The sequence below is a fragment of the Spea bombifrons genome, chromosome 9 (assembly GCF_027358695.1).
Source record: "Spea bombifrons isolate aSpeBom1 chromosome 9, aSpeBom1.2.pri, whole genome shotgun sequence".
Taxonomy (NCBI): domain Eukaryota; kingdom Metazoa; phylum Chordata; class Amphibia; order Anura; family Pelobatidae; genus Spea; species Spea bombifrons.
Window position 1 is genome coordinate 22,851,993 of NC_071095.1, and position 19,963 is coordinate 22,871,955.

The 19,963-nt window shown below is 50.5% G+C and overlaps 2 protein-coding genes across 11 annotated transcripts; one reads left to right on the top strand and one right to left on the bottom strand.

The window, feature by feature from the left end:
• The first annotated feature begins 1,681 nt into the window (after window positions 1-1,681).
• TPM3 (tropomyosin 3) lies at window positions 1,682-16,648 on the top strand. Of its 10 annotated transcripts, none has more exons than XM_053475105.1 (10): window positions 1,682-1,950; window positions 3,028-3,153; window positions 7,605-7,738; window positions 8,586-8,703; window positions 8,984-9,054; window positions 9,440-9,515; window positions 10,218-10,280; window positions 10,412-10,481; window positions 11,050-11,128; window positions 11,608-11,757. In XM_053475105.1, exons 1-10 carry the CDS (start codon window positions 1,837-1,839, stop codon window positions 11,609-11,611), a joined length of 855 nt encoding a protein of 284 aa, XP_053331080.1. In that variant the 5' UTR covers window positions 1,682-1,836; the 3' UTR covers window positions 11,612-11,757. The 10 variants fall into 10 exon arrangements, with proteins under 10 accessions (XP_053331080.1, XP_053331082.1, XP_053331081.1 ...); XM_053475098.1 differs by lacking the exon at window positions 9,440-9,515 and adding an exon at window positions 9,945-10,020 and having other exon boundaries at window positions 1,698-1,950; XM_053475107.1 differs by lacking the exons at window positions 11,050-11,128; window positions 11,608-11,757 and adding an exon at window positions 13,836-14,049 and having other exon boundaries at window positions 1,697-1,950.
• A 1,625-nt stretch (window positions 16,649-18,273) lies between these two features.
• RPS27 (ribosomal protein S27) lies at window positions 18,274-19,769 on the bottom strand. The gene is made up of 4 exons (XM_053475118.1): window positions 19,635-19,769; window positions 18,988-19,096; window positions 18,793-18,903; window positions 18,274-18,527 (listed from the first exon to the last, which is right to left on the bottom strand). Exons 1-4 carry the CDS (start codon window positions 19,752-19,754, stop codon window positions 18,499-18,501), a joined length of 369 nt encoding a protein of 122 aa, XP_053331093.1. The 5' UTR covers window positions 19,755-19,769; the 3' UTR covers window positions 18,274-18,498.
• Between the last annotated feature and the right edge of the window lie 194 nt (window positions 19,770-19,963).

The following is a 19,963-nucleotide window of genomic DNA, read 5'->3' on the forward strand; positions in this document are numbered from 1 at the left end:
GTGTGGATTCCAGAACGTATGGATTCCAGAACGTATGGATTCTAGAACGTATGGATTCCGGAACGTATGGATTCCAGTCCCGATTAAATCCAAAAGAGGGACATTTCTGGATCAGTGATCCAAGAGATTTCAAGAGCCAGAGGCAAGAGGTAATCTAATTTAAAGCTGCAGTTCCATTAATAGTACAGGCTTTTCTGGAAATAAACATTGAATTACGTAGAATTTTGCCCCGTTTATCATTTTTGCCGGGAACACTTTATTGCCATGTGACACAGACGTCGTACAATGTTTTTTTGCTTTATTTGTATTTTATTAAACTTTCAGAGGAATAAATATGACGGCGGGTCTGGTAACAGAGAAAATATCGCTCATAAATGATGCTTTTAAAGCTTTAATATATAATGTAGGGCCGTACAAATGTTCTGCTCGGGCTTTTCGGGGGCAGCGGGTTGTATTTAGTTCACGGTCGTCCGCCAGGCATATTTATCCGTTTTCTTCTAGTTAATTAATTAAGTAGATCACTGGATCACTGGTGGGAAATCTCTGTATGTGTTAACTCGCAAAGTATGGGACAGAAGATTTTTAACCACTACAGCACCCAAGGACAACTTTCCAGCAACTATTTCTCCGTTCAATCAGTACAAAACTAATACTGCGCTTGACAGTGCCTTGTCTGAGAGTCAGTTCCATGCATCAACTGCCGTCACCAAGAAGCAAGATTGACCGGCGGCGGAAGATTTATCTTTGCTACGGGAAATGGAAGTGTTTCCTTTGTATTGACTGCCCCGCCTGGAAAAGAAAACAGGATCTCAAGAGCTGATCTCAAACTTTAACCTGTAAAAATGTATCTGCTGATATTTATTACCCTAATCCCACCCAAACCGTCAAACTACTGCCTCGGACACCCAACACTGCACTGACCGGCTGTCGGGGCGGCGCACAGCTGTCTGACGCTCACTCCCCGGCCTTAAAACAGACATCATCATCTATATCCTTATAGCACGATACCAATGCTATCTACTAAGGTCTGAATCTGCCCTCCAAAGACCCCCCTACTGCACGTATAGGGTCAATGCATAGAACACATAATTGCCCCCAGATAGCACGCTAGCTCCTTACTTCTACCCAGAATTGGTGTTATTTAATGGCACGTTATGAGCCAGACTCCTGGTGAAGCCATCGGAGGGCCAGCATGGTCCTCTAATGTCTGTATTTCATTACAAAGGGACACCCTGTTTTTTCCTAATGAAATGATGTGCATATAAGTAAAGTTATTTGCATACAGGGGCTGCATTCTAAACGTATATAAAAAATGTTATCTGTTTTTGCATTAAACCGTATTCTGTTTTTACTCCAATTTTACCAAATAAACAACTCCGTCGGAATGGATGTCTCCGGTCTGTATCTCGGTGGCTCGTTTGAGAGAACAATGGCCATTCTTTTTATATTCCATGTGACATTAAGGCAAACATAGGTATTACCAGATGGGGATATATTTAGGGAGAGGAGGGGTCTCTCAAACACTCGATGACAATGACCCAACTGGTAGCTGATTTTGTAACTAAATAATCACCAACCTCATACCAGCCTTTTATATTCAGGAGCCAGTTGTCCGTAGGATTCCAAATATGGATCTTCCCCACTATTCCAAGCCTCCTCTGACCAGCATAACAATGCAGTGAGCACGGGCTTCGAGAGATAAGAGGGAGGGCCACCGCGTCGTCCAAGGACAGGTGTCCGCACCCTCACATAGGGCAGGAGGCAGAGAACCGAGCAACAGGACAAGAGGAGAAGAGCCGACGTCTCTCAAGCAGCTGTACGCACCACCTATACAACATGGAGGCAATCAAGAAGAAGATGCAGATGCTGAAATTGGACAAGGAGAATGCCCTGGACCGTGCCGAGCAGGCCGAGGCAGAGCAGAAACAAGTGGAAGAGAAGTGCAAGCAGGTATTGGGGGGACGGGTCTCCTGGAGGTCCCGGGGGCTCTAGAGAGGCTCGCCAAATACCTACCTCCAAGTGTTAGCCAACTAGAATCTTCAGGAGCCAACGGCCAAGGCTGTGGGAAAGGTGAAAAAAGATTAGAACACGTTGGTATTTAAGTGGATCATACCAACCGTTAGACCAAGCACATGCTTATTTTAAATAGGTTGACACAGGGGCCACTTGGCCAACAAAATCAGAATCTGTTTCTTGTTATTATACTCTCATTTGGAACGCCAGCCCTCATCGTTTATTAACCCAGCACTATGAGTACAGCTATAATGGGGCTAACGGCATACCCCGATACAAAGTGTGTGTCCAGGAACATTCTACAGCCAATGTACACAGAACTGCCACACCTTATAATACATTCCACAGACCTGAGAGCGACGCGGCAGGAGAATACCCTGAACACAAACACATTGTTATAGCAAGCTTCTCAAAATCTGTTTACATTCCCGACACCTCATCCCTTCTCCTCCCCACCATCCCTCCTGAGACCTTCTCCTCCCCGCCATCCCTCCTGAGACCTTCTCCTCCCCACCATCCCTCCTGAGACCTTCTCCTCCCCGCCATCCCTCCTGAGACCTTCTCCTCCCCGCCATCCCTCCTGAGACCTTCTCCTCCCCACCATCCCTCCTGAGACCTTCTCCTCCCCGCCATCCCTCCTGAGACCTTCTCCTCCCCACCATCCCTCCTGAGACCTTCTCCTCCCCACCATCCCTCCTGAGACCTTCTCCAGATGAACCCTGGCTGCCCTCTGCAAGTCCATCACACCTCCCTCCAAAGACCCACCATGCCTCTCCATTTGCCCACCACTCCATTGGATTGTCATTCCATCATAACTCAATGTTCCTTCTGACCTCCAAATGAGCCTCATTCTGACTTCTGCCCCTACCTCTCTCTCATTCAATGTTGCCCCTGACCCATCCATCACCCTGACCTGACAATCATACATTGCTTTATTCTGTAGAGGACAATGTCTTATCACGTGCTCCATACCTGGGTACCTCTTCACCTATCTTTTTCTTGGATGTCCCGTAGCTGGAGGATGAGCTGGTCTCCATGCAGAAGAAGCTGAAGGGGACAGAGGATGAGCTGGATAAATACTCAGAAGCCTTAAAGGATGCCCAGGAGAAGCTAGAAGTGGCAGAGAAGAAAGCTGCTGATGTAAGTAACACCAAGGAGACTGGTGTCGATACATGGATAGATAAATGGATGGATAGAAGGATACATAGATAGATGATGGATGGATAGACAGAGAGATAGATAGATAGATTTGTCGATGGATGATACATACATAGATAGATGGATAGATGGATAGATGGGTGGATGGATAGAGGGGTGGATAGATAGATGGGTGGATGGATAGATGGGTGGATGGATAGATGGGTGGATGGATAGATGGGTGGATGGATAGATGGGTGGATGGATAGAGGGGTGGATAGATGGGTGGATGGATAAATGGGTGGATGGATAAATGGGTGGATGGATAAATGGGTGGATGGATAGATGGGTGGATGGATGATAGATAGATGGATGGCTAGATAGAAGGGTGGATAGATAAATGGATGCATCGATACAAGGAGGTCGTTAAATAGAGAGACCCCCTATTAGATTGCGTGTTGTCCACCACGCTAATCAGCCCCCAATTATTGGAGGGCATGACCACCACATTACCGAGTATCTCTCTCATGACACAAGATGCCCCAGGGTAAAGATGGTTGCCTCAACGTCACATGAAATTACCCACAGATTAAATAGGGGCAAATATCACACAAAATGAGTCTGGGGTATATAGAGGACCCCCAAATCCCAATGCATAGCCCTCAACTCATAAACTCACTCAGTTACTGAGGGGAAACCTAGGCTGCAGTAAATACCCCCATCGTGCATGAAGGATACCCCACATGCCAGAGAATGCCCCCTCTGATCACTGATACCCCTCCACACCCTGTCAGTGGGATGAACAGTGGGGTGAAAAGCCCCGCCCCCTGTCCGGCTGATTGGTTGCAGTACCGCGCGCTGTCCATGGGTGGCAGTCGTCTGCGGGCGCTCCCGGCTTCCTGAATGTAAGGGAGTGGTCAGCGGAAGTGAGGGGCGCGCGCGGACCGGAAGAGAGGTTCAGTCAGGCAGTCACACACAGAGAGAGGGAGAGAGAGAGAGATGTCCGGCGGGGGAATGACCAGCATCGAGGCCGTCAAGAGAAAGATCCAGGTCCTGCAGCAGCAGGCGGACGATGCAGAGGAGAGAGCCGAGAGACTCGGCCGGGAGGTGGAGGGAGAGAAGAGGGCGAGGGAGCAGGTGAGAAACCGGCGGAGCTGGAGCGAGCGACTGTTCAGGGGAGGGTGAGAGAGACTGGGCAGAGGGGGGCGGGCGGGCGAGAGAGAGAGACTGGGCAGAGGGGGGCGGGCGGGCGAGAGAGAGAGAGACTGGGCAGAGGGGGGCGGGCGGGCGAGAGAGAGAGAGACTGGGCAGAGGGGGGCGGGCGAGAGAGAGAGACTGGGCAGAGGAGGGGGCGAGAGAGAGAGACTGGGCAGAGGGGGGGGGCGAGAGAGAGACTGGGCAGAGGGGGGGGGGCGAGCGAGAGAGAGACTGGGCAGAGGGGGGGGCGAGAGAGAGAGACTGGGCAGAGGGGGGGCGAGAGAGAGAGACTGGGCAGAGGGGGGATGAGAGAGAGAGACTGGGCAGAGGGGGGGGCGAGAGAGAGAGACTGGGCAGAGGGGGGGCGAGAGAGAGAGACTGGGCAGAGGGGGGGGGCGAGAGAGAGAGACTGGGCAGAGGGGGGGGCGAGAGAGAGAGACTGGGCAGAGGGGGGGGGCGAGAGAGAGACTGGGCAGAGGGGGGGGCGAGAGAGAGAGACTGGGCAGAGAGGGGGGGCGAGAGAGAGAGACTGGGCAGAGGGGGGGGCGAGAGAGAGAGACTGGGCAGAGGGGGGGTGAGAGAGAGACTGGGCAGAGGGGGGGGCGAGAGAGAGAGACTGGGCAGGGGGGGGCGAGAGAGAGAGACTGGGCAGGGGGGGGGCGAGAGAGAGAGACTGGGCAGAGGGGGGGCGAGAGAGAGATACTGGGCAGAGGGGGGGCGAGAGAGAGAGACTGGGCAGAGGGGGGGGCGAGAGAGAGAGAGAGACTGGGCAGAGGGGGGGGCGAGAGAGAGAGACTGGGCAGAGGGGGGGCGAGAGAGAGAGAGAGAGACTGGGCAGAGGGGGGGCGAGAGAGAGAGAGAGAGACTGGGCAGAGGGGGGGCGAGAGAGAGAGAGACTGGGCAGAGGGGGGCGAGAGAGAGAGACTGGGCAGAGGGGGGCGAGAGAGAGAGACTGGGCAGAGGGGGGGCGAGAGAGAGAGACTGGGCAGAGGGGGGCGAGAGAGAGAGAGAGACTGGGCAGAGGGGGGGGGCGAGAGGAGAGACTGGGCAGAGGGGGGTGAGGGAGCAGGTAAGAAGGGGCTGGAGGGTGGGTTAGAGATCTGGGAATACTGGGGGACGGGAACAGAAGGGTAGGCGAGAAAGCGGGGAGGGGAGTGCTAGAGAGCAGATAGAGAAGTGAGGGAGAGGAGGGCTGGGGAGAGCAAAGCAACGTGTCTCAATGTAGCTATTGAAAAAACTTTTCGAAAATGTAATTGCAATTTTGTGAAACTCAACAAATCTCATTCATCAAACATCCCCAACGCAGGATGAGCAGGGGGGGGGGAAGCTGGGAACTGGGTGGGCGAGGGGGTCTACAGTCAGCCGACCAACGGTGGCCCCTTTAACATGTCTCCGGTGTCAGTCAAGATGTCATTCTTTGTTCTCTGGCCAAAGTTCCTCCACCTGCAGCAGAGTGTCGGGGGCAAAGCATACACGTCAGGGAGACCTTCCACGCCTAGACGTCCCGCTCTGAAGTACCAGGGATCCTGGCTCGGCCAATTGGACAAGGTGTTGGGGTGAAAAATAACCTGGAAGCAGAGTTGGCTGTGCTGTGATTGGGTTACAGCGGCATGAAGCGTGGGTTAATCTGATAATATATTGTAGGGAGAGGCCGATCCCGCGTCTTCACACACCCCTTGTGTAATCTTCTCTAAGCGCTCATCTGGCAGGACCTTCTCCTGAGATTCCTGTAGTCCGTAAAGTGAGCAGTTAAAGCGTTTCAGCCATCTGGGACTTGGTTGCTATGGATACGTAGATTAAAGGTGCTGTTCCGCCCTTCCTAGAAAAGAAACATTACTCATGGCACATTTAACCTTTAAATTTACTTTTTTTGGACAGTCAAAAGCAGGCACTGATAGGTTGTCGTCATAGAAAAGGAACAAACTTTGAAAGATCCACTAAGGTTTATTGGCTTTGAGCTCCAGAGCCGTTTGTGGCCGGCCATGTGCTTCACAGGCAGCGTTTAGTCTCGAGGTGTGTGGGGATTACGTTGTGTGCACTCTGGGCGTCTGCTGCTCCCGCGCTGGGTTGGGTCGTTGTGTCATCGCTCCCTGCCAAGATTGTGGCTCGCCCCGGCATCCTCACGCCGCTGTCGGCTGTCACAGACACAATGGATTCAGTGACGGCTTCTCAGACGTCGGCCGCGGGCTGTCGCCTCTGGCTTGGCTTCTGACACTCTCTAAAAATGATTTAATAGGCTTTTTTTCTGCGTGAAAACTAGAGAAAGGGGTTTAACCCTTTTGAGTGCGTTAATTAGAGCCCGGAGGGTTAAATTTGCATTTGAGGGGCAGTGCCAGTTATTACTTCCTTTGGTTACATGATTGATTGGTCTGGGGAGTTTAGCAGTGAGGGGGTTAACAGGATCAACAAGTAAGTGTCTGTCGGGACCGGAAGTTCCTCGCCAGATACTTTAAATTGTGGATTCCGGTAGCTTTAGGTCTCCCTGTTGAAAAATCCCTCCGTGCCAACCAAACCACCCTCCCGGCTGCCACGTGCACCCCTTCTACAGAAGCCAACACGCCTCACCCCTTCCCAGCTTCACTGACCAAAAATGGTTACCAAAAAAATAACTGCTGTAAGAGCGGCGCCAGCCAGTAACCGCGTATAGCTATATCTCTGGGCGCCTCGTTACGGGTCTCGGGTATCCAGGTTCGATGTAAAACTAAACAGAACGCCGTGATATTTTCCCAGGGCTGGTTAGATGGTTCTGCACTGTAATTTTTACGGCGTAAATATCGCGTGGGGTGTCTTTCCTCCATCTGTCTCCTTCATTCATTCCGAAGCTAATCCACAAACACCATGGCAACCGGCATACGGCTCCCCGTGCTGTAACTCAGCCAAGCCGGCGGATGGATCGCTGCCTTATGACTGAATACTTTTAATGTATAGCGCCTGTCGGGATTTATTTTCCGAACCTCAAAACACGTCTTAAGTCGTCCGTAATGGGATTTCCTTGGAAAAGACTCTGTGATTTTACGCCCCCTGTGTTACTCTTGCAGACGTTGCCCCCCTTCCCCGACGCAGCTTCCCTTTGGTTTCCATAGAGATAATTAGAGGGTATGTGGGGGGGGGGGATGACTTGAGCTTGACATGATTATTTAGGTTCCAGCGTACACCGGCCCCCTGTATACATCAGAAGACGCACGTTATTCATGGTTTGGCGTTGTGGTTTTTGGGTTAATCATGGAGTTAATGGTGTGCGATGTGTTCCTCCTCAGGCCGAGGCAGAAGTGGCCTCTCTGAACCGCCGAATCCAGCTGGTGGAGGAAGAGCTGGACCGCGCGCAGGAGCGCCTCGCCACGGCCTTACAGAAACTGGAAGAGGCCGAGAAAGCAGCGGACGAGAGCGAGCGGTGAGTGGGTCGGGAAGCCCCAACCATACCCTGTACGGGCGTTACTTCGCCCCGACCCTTTAACCTGTCGCTGGCGGTAATGTCTCGTGGCCCTGGGCGCGGCCGGCTGTTTAAATGGCACTGCTCGTTTACGGAGCCTCGGTAGTTCTGAAGCTAAAAGTGTCGCTGACGTTGGCTCTCTTTGGCCCTTTATGGAACGGGCCCTTGCACGTTGCCCGCTTCTAGTTCCGTTGCGTCCTGTATCTGCAGGATGTAACCCGTTTAGTGTTTTCCTGTTTTTCAGGAAGCGTTTTGGGGTGGTCGGGATGCTGTGTTTGTTCTGTGTTATCAGCTTCTGTTTGATCCCGGAGCCCGTTACCAGCCGGCTGTGTAAATGTCAGCTTATTGACAAATTCACACCCAACAGCCATTTTCGAGCCTCTTAATCGAAATGGTTTTCAAAATAGTTCCAGATCCTCCCGCTTTACGACTGAGAACATCCGGCGCTGTGTGGGGTTATTGCGCATGTTTAAGGAATTCAGGACTGGTTCTTAATTGAGAAGAATATCCAAAGTAAACTTAGTAGGGGGGGGTATTTTTGGGGTGGTTCTCGTTTGTTTCTTTTTTTAAGTTTATTATACATACATTGCACCCACCATACATAGGCTGCAAGAGTTGGTAACATCTGTATCAAAATAGATGTAACACAAGGAACATTGTTTATCAATAAAGTTATGTTAAGTGTTTTTTTTGTACCCGGTTGATGGTGGCCTCAGACTTTTTGGGCTATCAATCAGGCAGAGCGGTCCTTTCTCCCGAATGCCTGAAGATATCATGTAAATGTTGTGTTCCTTGTTGCCTCTCGCAGGGGGATGAAGGTTATAGAGAACAGAGCTCTGAAAGACGAGGAGAAGATGGAGCTGCAGGAAATCCAGTTGAAGGAAGCCAAACACATAGCAGAAGAGGCCGACCGGAAGTACGAGGAGGTGAGAGGCCAACGAGAGCCGCGATCTCTACAGATCACTACCGGCTTCCCGGGGTTAGAGATCCGCCCCAGCAGGGCTTCTCTCTGGTTTCACATCTGTTTGAACGATTGGGCTGTTAGCGTTCTGCCTTTGGTCGTAAGAACCGGGTGCGACGTTTATTGCATTCACATAGTACAGGGGGGTGATCACAAGTATTGATTTAAATGCACACGATTTCCAGTGTTAACTTTCTCGTGTTCCCTGCCCAGTACGTTATTTTTTACGCATTCTGTCTCCTCAGGTGGCCCGCAAACTGGTCATCATTGAGGGTGACCTGGAACGTACGGAGGAGAGAGCAGAGCTGGCTGAATCGTGAGTGTCCCCTTCTAGCTACACCTGCCCGTAATGTTACACAAGGCCTGAAAGCAAAGCAACGGGGGTACTTTAACTGCCCTGCTGGATAGGGGGCTGCCTATTGATTGTGAGCTCTGGTTTGGGACACATGGATCGGGCTTGCCGATCGCTTCTGCTCTTTTAGATAGCACCTACTGGTGCTGACTCAGTTATCGGTGGATGCTGTCCTTGTGTTTCAGGCCTTGTTTAACCTCCCACTTTCCATTGCATGACTTGAATTTGACGTTTTTTTTGCCCTCCCCACCCTTTCCTGTTTGCCCTGGTTGTGTTGTGTTACCGGCTCCTTCCTCCACTTCGACTCCCCTACCCTCCATCTGCCACCGTCTTGTCGCCATTAACTCAGCCGAGCCCGCGAGCTGGAGGAGCAGATCCGACATTTGGACCAGAACCTGAAGTGTTTAAATGCCTCTGACGAGAAGGTACTGTTTCCTCGGTGTCGAGCTCCCATGTCCCCCTCTGTTCTAGCCGTATGCTTTCCTGCTCGCTCCTTCTCCTGCTCCAGATGATCTCACCGCTGCGACTGTCGCCTCTATCCGAGGAACCACGCGTGTGGCGGCTTCCTTAGCAGTTCTTAGCGGATACAGATATGTACGCCTGCTTTCTGAATCGTGTAGCAGCAGCCGGTGCGTTTCAGAATAACTAAATGTACTCCGAAGGGATAAAGTCCCTTTTAAAAGTGTAGCTGTAGGATGGACAGCGCAGGAGGTCAGATCACCTGGAGCGACCCCGGGCACTCGGTGTGTCCTGTCTCTATGGGGCTAGAGATCTCACTTTTCTGCTCTGCTCTGTTTCTCTTTATCTCCTTTCCAACTCATCTCTCCTCTACTTTGGCCTCCGTCCCTCTTCAGCAAATGTGCTGAGCTGGAGGAGGAACTGAAAAATGTCACCAACAACTTGAAATCCCTGGAAGCCCAGGCAGAGAAGGTAAGGCTGGCAATGGGGGTCTCCTGTTCTGTCCTTTCTCTCTCTCTCTCTCTCTATCCATGTGACACGGGATATAATATGTTAGCAGAACGCCTGTAATCCAGGGCCCTGCAGACAGATCGTGGGGTGATATTCCCTTTGCTAGTCCCTGCTGTTTTGCATCTTCTGACGTTTCTCCCTCGCTTTGTGTCCTGCAGTACTCTCAGAAAGAAGATAAGTATGAGGAGGAGATCAAGATCCTGACAGATAAGCTAAAGGAGGTGAGTGGGTGTTGTGTTTGGCATGTTTAATGAGGTGCAGTAGGTCACCCCTAAAAGTAAGTGTGTGTGTGTGTATATATATGTTCTGGGGAGGAAGCATGGTTTCTGAATGTTCCTTTCCCGTTTTTTAGGCTGAAACTCGGGCAGAGTTTTCTGAACGGTCAGTGGCCAAACTGGAAAAGACCATCGATGATTTGGAAGGTAAGGTCTGGGCTGCACCAGATGGACCCATTGGGTCTGACTGCCTTGGTAACCACATGGTTAGGTCACCTGCATCCCCCCCCAAGTACCCACATAAATTGGGAGATGCTTTCTACATAACCTGAGCTGGGGGCTTTCAGGTCTGCAGCAGGGGAAAGGCTTTTACGATGTAGGGTATCAGGTAGTATTATTTACCCCTCTTTTTCCTTCATTAGCTTGCAAGCCCCTGTAAGGGGAAGGGAGAAACCTCTATTAGACATTTTAAGGGACTCTGCTAACGTTTAGAACTCCATGACACCTAAAATATTCTGGCCTGTGATATTCAGACTGCCTGTGAGGGACAAACTTGTTTAAATCTCTCTTCCTTTCCTCTATGCGTTTAACGTAGCTCTATTAAAATAGTGAATTTGGCCGTAGCGCAGAGAGGTTGTTGGGACGGCCATTGCCCCAGTTCTCGGCCTATTTATTGTATGATAACTCGATGCCCTGGCTGTGAGTGTATGAAGGGCCAGGTACTTAGAGCCCGGTGTCAACCTGTCTTCTCACCCACTCCCCTCTCCCTACCCAGACGAGCTCTACGCACAGAAGCTCAAGTACAAGGCCATTAGCGAGGAGCTGGACCACGCTCTCAATGATATGACTTCCATGTAAATACCGCGTGTGTTTGCAGGGGTGTGGGGGGGGCTGCCTGGGGTTTGCTGTGTCCAGATACAGCCTTCTACTAACTGCACTGAGTGTGAGTCTGTCCATCGGGGTGACTTCTCCAGCCACTGGGAGGGATGATCCAAAAGGCCAGGTCCTGCCTGCTTCCCACTGCTTGCTTGCAGTAAACATACCCCTGGGGTTACTGGGTGGCCGTAGAGCGCGATTCCCCCACCTTTTGTTGGGTGAGTGTGAGACTGATGTCTTGTTACCCAGCTTGTCGGCACATTTCGTGTGGCCGTATAACTGGAAATAGTTGTGTGGTTTGTCTTCTGCGCGGGCCGCTGTTCCCGGGTGTCATTGGAACTTCTTGCTAACCCGCGTGCGTCCCTTCCCGTTGTGTTCTTTTGTTGCATGGATTGTTCCTTTACCAGGCAGTCACGCTCTGTACCAACTTCTTTCTTTTCCATTCTGTTTCATACAGATAAGTCCTGCAACTCTCAGCCGACACATCTCCTGCTGCCATCCCCTCGCTCCTTCATCTCTCTCTCCCTCTCTCTCTCTCTCTCTCTTGTTTTATACCAACATCAAAGACAGCGCTATGAACTTTATAAACCAAAAAAGTGTCTCTTTATTTGTCTAGATTGTTGTGGTTTCATACGTGACATGCGCCGCTCTCTCTCTCTTGCGCCTCACAAGCTGCCATCTGTCATTCACTAAACCTTGAGCTGAAGGATTGATCTCTCTCCAGCCTCTCCATGCATTAGCGGCCAAACCTAGCAAGTCCTGCCTGTGTAAAGAAACTCTGTAACGTATACCCTTTAAATATTATCTGAGTCTCCGATTCCCCCCCAGGAAGACTACGCAGAAACAAAGCTTCCTCCCCACGCTAAGGGTGCCCATGCGGACCAAACCTGTTCACGTACCCCTCCATGCCCTGTAAGGCAGTCTGTGCCGTGGTTTGGAAGGTTGCCAAAGGCTTACATTTCACAAAGATTCCGCAGTTCTTTTTGGAGTCTTTTCAACTGCTGCAGAGATTCCCCTTACTGTCTATAATATTGAAAGCATCGCCTTTAAGCCGTTCCATGTGTCTACTGTCTCTTTAAAGCAGCCTGTGCGTTATTGCTTCTAAGTGGCAGCGACGGTTTAGTAGTTATTGCCCTTTTTGATGCGTGACCTTCCCTTTTTTTTTTTTTAATCTTATTTTCCTTTTACTGTCTTCAATATCGGCTCAAAAGAAAGCTTTGCCAGGACAGGGTGCCCTCCATGTCTACCGCTCGCTCTCCAAGTCTATATATCTATATATATAAAATATAGTGTACGATGCGACTTCCCTTCGCTGTTCTCTTTAAGGTGAGCAGTCCAGCAGTGAACTTCTTAAAGCCCCCAAACCGTTAAAACGTCGTTTGTGGTCTCGGCAGGGGCTCGGTATCATACGTCAGCCTTTAAAGTCTCCTGCTAGGAGGGTCTCTATACCCGTAGCAGAGGCATCATTCTAAACAGATTTTAGATTTGTTCCTTTACCGGAATTTCAGGTTTTATAAGAAGCTGGTAGCTTGTAAGTCTCCTCTAATCACAGACGCCAATCGTGCGACACTAGAGCTGCTCGCGACGTAAATCTACTGCTCGAGATTACCCCGATAGTTTCCATTTATATCGGGTGCGGCGGATATCACTGGAATTGGTATGCAATGTAAACTGGTACAAAATAAGCCTATTAATCTATAATAATATTTATTTGTGTGAAGCTGATGGCAGCGCTGATAATCTCAGTGGCAGGGGGTGCTGTGGGGTCACTACATGCCCCACTTCCTGGGAATAGGCCTGTGGTTTGGGTTGTGGGGGTCCCTGTGCAGTACTTGGTTAGTATACTGATGGATTCCTCCATGATGGTACAATATATAACAATAAATAATAATGCATAAGGGGGTTTGCAGATGCTGTTGGACCCCCTCATTGCTGCATTTCCTAAATACTTTGTGGTCCCGCTTGGGCTGCTGAATAAACTCTGAGCCGCCAGGAAGCTTGTGGCGAGATGCCGCCTGTGTTATATGGCCTTTCTATTTGGCGGCTTATGGCTGGCATAATGTGGAAATGCCTAGAACCACATAGTAATCTTCTCCACCCTGCGTGCCGCTCCTATAACTCCAGTGAAAAGCGGAGATTAGAATGCGAGGCTGGTGGGAGTGTCCTAAAGAGACAAAATGGCTCCTTACACATTCTAATTCGGCTTCACTTTTAACAAGAAAAATAAGGGTTATCTCCTTTATCTGTTAACTACAAGACAGCAACCCGCTCACAGACTGGACAAAGATATTCCAGGGCGAGTTTGGCTTTTTTTTTTGTCCCCTTAGAACATTTGTTTAAAATGTGCTGGGTTTTGTGATGCCCCATCAAAAACTTTAGGTTGTGGCAGACAGACTATCTATCTGCATCTCCTAAACGCAGCGTGCGCGATGGCGCAGGGCAGGGTAGGGTAGCGGGTAGGCCCCGTCTCCCTTTCTGTATGGTCTCATTCTCTATGATATCCTCTTATTGCCACGCGATAGCCGCAGGGGGCAATAACCCACCTCCTCGTCATTCACGCTGTAACGTCCCCTTTCATTAACGCGTTCTTCCCTTTTCCTCCGCTTGTAATCTAATCTGTCGTTCTTTCTCTTTCTTCCTCTCCTCCTTTCCTCTGTCCCGATCCCTTTCACCCTCACCCCGCAGAGCGCCTCTACTGCCAAATGGAGAAAAACCGGCTTCTTTCTTGCGAGTTGAAGGTCACCCTTCACGACCTCTGCGACTGAGGTCCTGCAATACATTGACACTTCGCCCCCCCCCCCCGAGTTAAGGATTTTTTGATTAGTCTTGGCTTTGCTTCTTATTCCCAAAGAGTGTAAAATGTCCCTGCACGGTCAGAAGCTCCCAATAAAACTAGAAGGACCCCTTTGTGTGCTCGGCAACCGGATTGCAAACCCCCCCCCCCTTTTGTGCTGCGTCTGGTTTGGGGGGAAACTGTAGACGTCCAAGAGCAGCCAATGACGTGAGCGAGAACCAACCCCAAATATGGCGGAAGCCTGAAGGTTCCAGCACTCTCGTGTGTTCTAGTATTCCCGTCACCTGATTGGCCACAAACTTTCTCGCCTCTCCGGAGGACCATCGGTGGTAAGAAGGAGACCCGGGTATAAAATTGGTGCAGTTTTGCCCTCCGTGTATGGAAAGAGTTATAACTCTATATATAGATTAGGGTTTATTGAAACGTTATATTTATAGTCATGTGATGAAGATTCCATTACCAATGGCACTAAAGGAACGGATGGGCACTTTAAATGGAGGGTTTCTACTGATCACGTGTTACTGCTGCTCCTGGTCATCCAAGGCCACAGGTGGCGAGAGCGTGTAAGTCATCTCCCCGTCAAACGGATAGACCCGGAAGGTCTAGCTCCTCCCCCTTTGAAGGTATTATCCTCCCTCATATGCAAATTGCCAGCGTGGAGCACTTGATTTGCATATGAGGTTAGTCGCATGGCATCGGTCCAGTTTAATGAATTACGGATCTGTGTGTAAGCTCTCCTCACCTCTGGCTGAATGGGTTAGTTGGCAGACCCCTCACCCCCGGGTAGGTGGAGCGTATTGCACGTTACGGCGGCTCGGTTTCGCGGTGTAGTCTGAACCCCTGTTTCCGATTCGTCGCTGAATGGCATGACTGTAGTCTGTAACCTGAAATAAAGTGCCGTCCTGTGAAGCTGTGTGAGCTGCTGCTTTTATTTTACTGCCTGGGTATTAATCTCCGGGGGGCTCTCTATGGACGGGTGGAGGAGGATGGGTGCTGCGGCGGGTCCGTGCTGACAACCGGTAACATATGACATATTTTGTTTACCTTCACGTCTTGTGGCGCCACTGCCACCGCAGAAGCACATTGTATAGTGCTGTATACTCCACGCCCCAGCTCAGTGCTTGTACGTCATTGCGTGTTTTAAAAGGGGGGTAGGATGCGTCTTCAGCGGTCTAAACAAAAATATATATTTTATATACATGGGAATTTCCCCAAAACAACATAATCTCAACAGAGTTTTCTCTTGTGATTGCGGGGCTCTCAGTGACATACAGGGATGGGTGCAGCGCGTGTTCTGGGGTATTTCATACTGTACTCGTGGGTTTCGCTGAACGTGGGCTTACACATGTTTGCTTGCGTGTGTCTGAGCTTACACGGCTCCTGGCCGGCCCCTGGCATTGCTATCCCCTTCCGTGTTCCTCACCCAGCCGTCCTTCAACCTTGTCCCTTTTTTGTTTGCCTCCTGTCAGATAAGCTACGAAGCACCAAGGAAGAGAACACCAAGATGCATAAGATGTTGGACGACACTATGCAGGAACTCCACTGCTTGTAGACGGTGGTGGGGGGTACGACGCCGCCAGCTGCCTCCACCGCTCCCGCGCCTCCCCCGCACCCCTTTCCACCGACCGGCCGAGTCTCACGTGCCGCCATTTCTGCCGTTCGATTGTCCAAGCCAGCCGTTGGCGCTGTCCGCGCAAGTGTCATTATTATTATTTTTACCGTTTAAGTCTGTAACCGACCTGTATCGCCCTCCTCGCCCCCAGCGAGCCCCCCTCTCGGGAACCTTAAGGACATTCTTTTTGATCTTTGGACACGGCCCACTCGGCACGCCTGCTGCGATGCAGCCAAAAACCTCATTTTATGGACCAAATTATGTTGCTGCTCCGCTCCTGGCATCTTAAGGTGCTGCGTGGTGCCATACCGGACTCTGATTGGATTACCTATTTGTGCGATAATAGTTTCTATTGGGTATTACTGGGATGGCCTGGGTGGGGAGGGTTGTGGCTGCTGTTAATGGGGGGTATTTTCCAGCATTCCTCAGTAGAACGAGGAGGCCGGTTACATGCGCATGTCATGCTCCCAGATCTTATGGCCGTGTGCCCCCCGATGTCGGATAGCAAGCTTTTTACTGTATGTGATCCCCTAATTCCCGTTCAGCGCGCTGGGGGGGGCTCTCCTCCTCTCCCCAAATCCGTGTCTCGAAATAAACCGTTCCTTCAGCAAACTGCACTTGATTTATTTTTTTGCAGATAAATCCTGTGCGGTTTGAGCGTCACGGCGGCCCCCGCCTCGCTAAGACCACTGCCTATGCTTTATTCCACGTGCGCGCCGCAATGCCCACTTAATGGATGTGAGGGAGGAAGGAGGGTGCCGGTGGCCGCGCGGCTTCCGTGCAGTTCCAGCAAATAAATATTTTTTGTGCCACTTTTCAACAAAAATTGAGAACTGTCTGTGTGTCCTATCTGTGAAGCCAAGGGCCGGGCGGTGGGAGCGGGGCGAGACACGGGGCGTGGGGCGAGAGAGCACGTGGTGTCCTATTATTACTACTGCAATGCAATTGCCCCAACTCACCCTTTTTAATGTCGAGGGGGCGGGTGACAGGATGGCGTTTGGGGGAAAAAAAACAGTCTTTCCCTCCAACTGTTTTTTAAAATATTTTTTTAAGGCTTCCATTTACACCAATAAAGTAAGGCTGCTATGTGAATACAGAGTCCGGGGTTTTTATTTTTGTAAGAAGTGTGTTTTTTTTAATGTTTACCACCCCCTCATTGTGTCGGAGGGGCCGTGAGGGTAAGGAAATATTTAGGGGTATATCTGGTTAACGGTGCATAGAAGAACCTCGCTTCTTGGGCCAAGCTGGTACTGGGACTCTGCAGCCTTGTTAGAACCTCGGGTCTAAACCTTGCTGGCCCTTTCGTGTTCTTTCTAGCTGATGGGTGGCCATCTTGAAACCCCAAATTACCGCCTCTGATGTTCCTTGGACCAACAGATCCTCGACTCATCCTTTTTTTCTGCCTAGCGTAGATTTAGCACAAAGCCCTGATCAGTCGTCTCCGTTCTGCAGAGCGTTACAAAAACATGAGAGAGAAAGGTGACGTTTTATTTGCATTCTTTGCTTCTGGACAGGAAGTTTCGGTAAATCTCAGGAAGTGAAGCATTTTTTAGACTAATAGCTACCGCCAAGTTACAAAAACGGACCGAAAAAAACGGTTTGGGTAAAAAAGGGGGCTTTCTGTCTGTAGCCTGGAGTGGCTTGTAACGTCTGCTTGTGTAGAAGGGAATTCTAAGTTGTAAAAAGAAGCTGTTATACGAGGGACGCCGCTGGACACAGGGCAGTTTAATCCGCCATCCCCCTCCTCGTACTTTGATCGATCGTTGTGTTTAGCAGCATTGCCACTGGGGGCGCCAGAGTCCTGTTATCAGTTCAGTAATAGCGCGACTCTTCAAAGACTCAAACCGCCATCAGTCATTGGTCTCAAATTCAAAAGCTGTATCCCTATTCCACGCACGTTTATGTCTGTATTAGCCTCTACCACCTCTCCTGGAACGCTTTTCTACATATCTACCACCCTCTCTGTAACGTAGAACTTTTGCACATTCCCTCTGCGCGTGGCCTGTCCTGCATTTGAATTTCTTTATTCCCTTTTGATAAAAGATGAACCCCTTTTTCGTGTTGGTTTATTCCAAAATTGGTAATACTTCCTATTATAATTGAACTGTGCTGGAAAGTTTTTGCTGCATGGGAGGCCATTTCTTTAGGTCCCTGCTTTAAAGAGATTTTAGTAAAATGTAATTTTTCTCCATTATCCAGAGCACCGATTTGTTCAAGCGGCGTTTGTTTCTGTACACTTTACCATTCCCGCAAGGTTCATTTAGCTGCTCAGTTTCAGTCTCACCATAATTTGCCTTTTTCAGGATATTAACAGCTTCCTTTAGATACCCCTTTTTCCCTAATCTGGTTGTGTTAGCTGGGATATCTTTAAAATTCCACCAAGTTACCCAATCCAGCCATATGGTTATAAAACCAGATACCCCAGGGTAAGGTACTTGGGGTGTTCAGAAGTGACTAGTACCAGAAGCTGTAAATTCACAACGGAATGTGAAAAACTGAAAATTAGGACGACCCCAAAGCTGGCGGAAAATGTTTGACGGGGTAGAATGAATCGGCCGGCTTCAAAGGGGTCCCAAACAGGACATAGGATGCAGGATGACCAAATGTCAAAATTCCATCTAAGAAAACTGAAATCCCTCACACCCTGAGCCACCGCTGATAACTTGTGAAGCTCTTGCCAGATAGCGCTTAGTAAATCAACGACAACCAAAAAACAGTTATTCAAATGATATTTAATGCAAACAGTGAGGTTTTACATCAGCAACGCTTTACAAAATCCCAACTCAAAACGTTTTAAGCTCGGTGGAGAAGATAATCTCCCCACACGAAAAAACATTTCACCAAACGAGCTTTTGTATCCAAAATGTGTCAGACATCCTTCGTGATGTTCAAGCTTGACCCCCACATGCAGCGTTCTCTCCTCCAGTCCATGTCTGGGGCGTCTAATGCTGCTTCCGCCGGAAAGAGCATCCTGGGGACAAAAGAAATCAGATTCAGTAGGATGTAAAAACAAAACACGACTCGAGCTGCCTGTTGGGGGTCTTAATGAGAATGTCTCAATCCGTTGGGTCTATAGCAAGACGAGTGCTAAAGGGCACACAGGGTTAGTAGCAATGCTATTTAAAACCCTTAGCTGCACACGGTTTGTGGATATACCTGGGCTCGGCATGGCATGGTAGCATTATGCCAGCTATGAGTACAATGGGACAAATACCCCAAACACCCATTGCACTCACCCTCTGTGAGCCGTGCCTTGCCACCGGTGGGTTGGCACAGGACGGTGGAGCAGCCCACACACAGTACCACGGTCTGAGCGTGGCTGAAAACTGTGGTTATCTTGTAACAACCTGGAGGCAAAACAGGAAAAAAGTTAGAGCGGGTGCGTCGAAAGGAGGCGTGCACACAAACGCGTTACCGGCCAGCCGGCTCACCTGGGCATTTCACATCCATGAAGTAGGAGTTGGGACTCTGTACCAAGCGCTTCTTCTTGTGTCGGCGCTTTTCCTCTTCAGGAGTGGGGTGCAGGAGATCCTTAGCGAGCTGCCGGGGCAAAAGCATTGTTAATACCGGCGTATGACAAATATAACGGCTGCCACAGCATTCAATAGCCCCATATAGCAACAGGAGACCATCAGCCCCAGCTTACAGAAGAGATTATGCGGGCAGCCCGTATCCGGACCACAAAGAGTTAATTATGAGGCTGACAGAACAGTCTCTCAGCTCCAGAGCACAGCAGGCCCGGGCACAGTCACTGCATGGCGCCCCACGGGGCAGCCCTGACACCGGCCCCTATGGCAAACCCTGCCCAGCACAGCATGCGACCCCCCAAACACAAGGCCAGCCCGCTCGCCCACATATGTGACCGCCAGGACCATGTCTGCCTCGCTGCCAGCACCGCCATCTTGCCCAGGCTGCGGCCTCTACCTCACGGGCTAGACCTCCCTTCCCGCCGGCCACTCAGCCTTCCCTGCCCCGTTGCAGTTCTCTAGGCGGCCTCCCAGTCTATTTCTCCCGTCCCCCGCTGTCTCTCCAAGCCGCGCCCGGGGCCTACTCCCCGCTCTCCCCTCCACGCACTTACAGGCATGTTCACGGTGCGCGGCCGCTGCAGAAAAGGAGGGAGACCGGAAGCTGTAGGATGGATATAAGGGAGCTCGCAAAACAGCTCGGAAGTGACGAAACGGCACTTCGTGACTGCCATATTGTGAAGGTCGAAGCAAAGTTTTAAGACCGCTTTAAATATGACTTAGTTCGAGGATCACAGGGGGGAGAGCAGCCAGGACATAGCAGGGGGCCCCCGCTAACCAACGAGACCATGCACGGCTGAATGTGAGTTCTGTGGGCAATTATGCGCCTTTTTTAAGCTGGCACAATGTAATGTGTGAGCAGCAGGCAAGTCCTGACATGTCC

Coding starts and splice junctions, on each gene's coding strand:
- TPM3 (XM_053475105.1), top strand. CDS start 1,837: ATGGAGGCAATCAAGAAGAAGATGCAGATGCTGAAATTGGACAAGGAG. Junction 3,154..7,604: donor CAGAGAAGAAAGCTGCTGAT/GTAAGTAACACC, acceptor GTTCCTCCTCAG/GCCGAGGCAGAAGTGGCCTC. Junction 7,739..8,585: donor GCAGCGGACGAGAGCGAGCG/GTGAGTGGGTCG, acceptor TGCCTCTCGCAG/GGGGATGAAGGTTATAGAGA.
- RPS27 (XM_053475118.1), bottom strand. CDS start 19,754: ATGGCAGTCACGAAGTGCCGTTTCGTCACTTCCGAGCTGTTTTGCGAG. Junction 19,097..19,634: donor CGCGCACCGTGAACATGCCT/GTAAGTGCGTGG, acceptor TTGCCCCGGCAG/CTCGCTAAGGATCTCCTGCA. Junction 18,904..18,987: donor CATGGATGTGAAATGCCCAG/GTGAGCCGGCTG, acceptor TTTTGCCTCCAG/GTTGTTACAAGATAACCACA.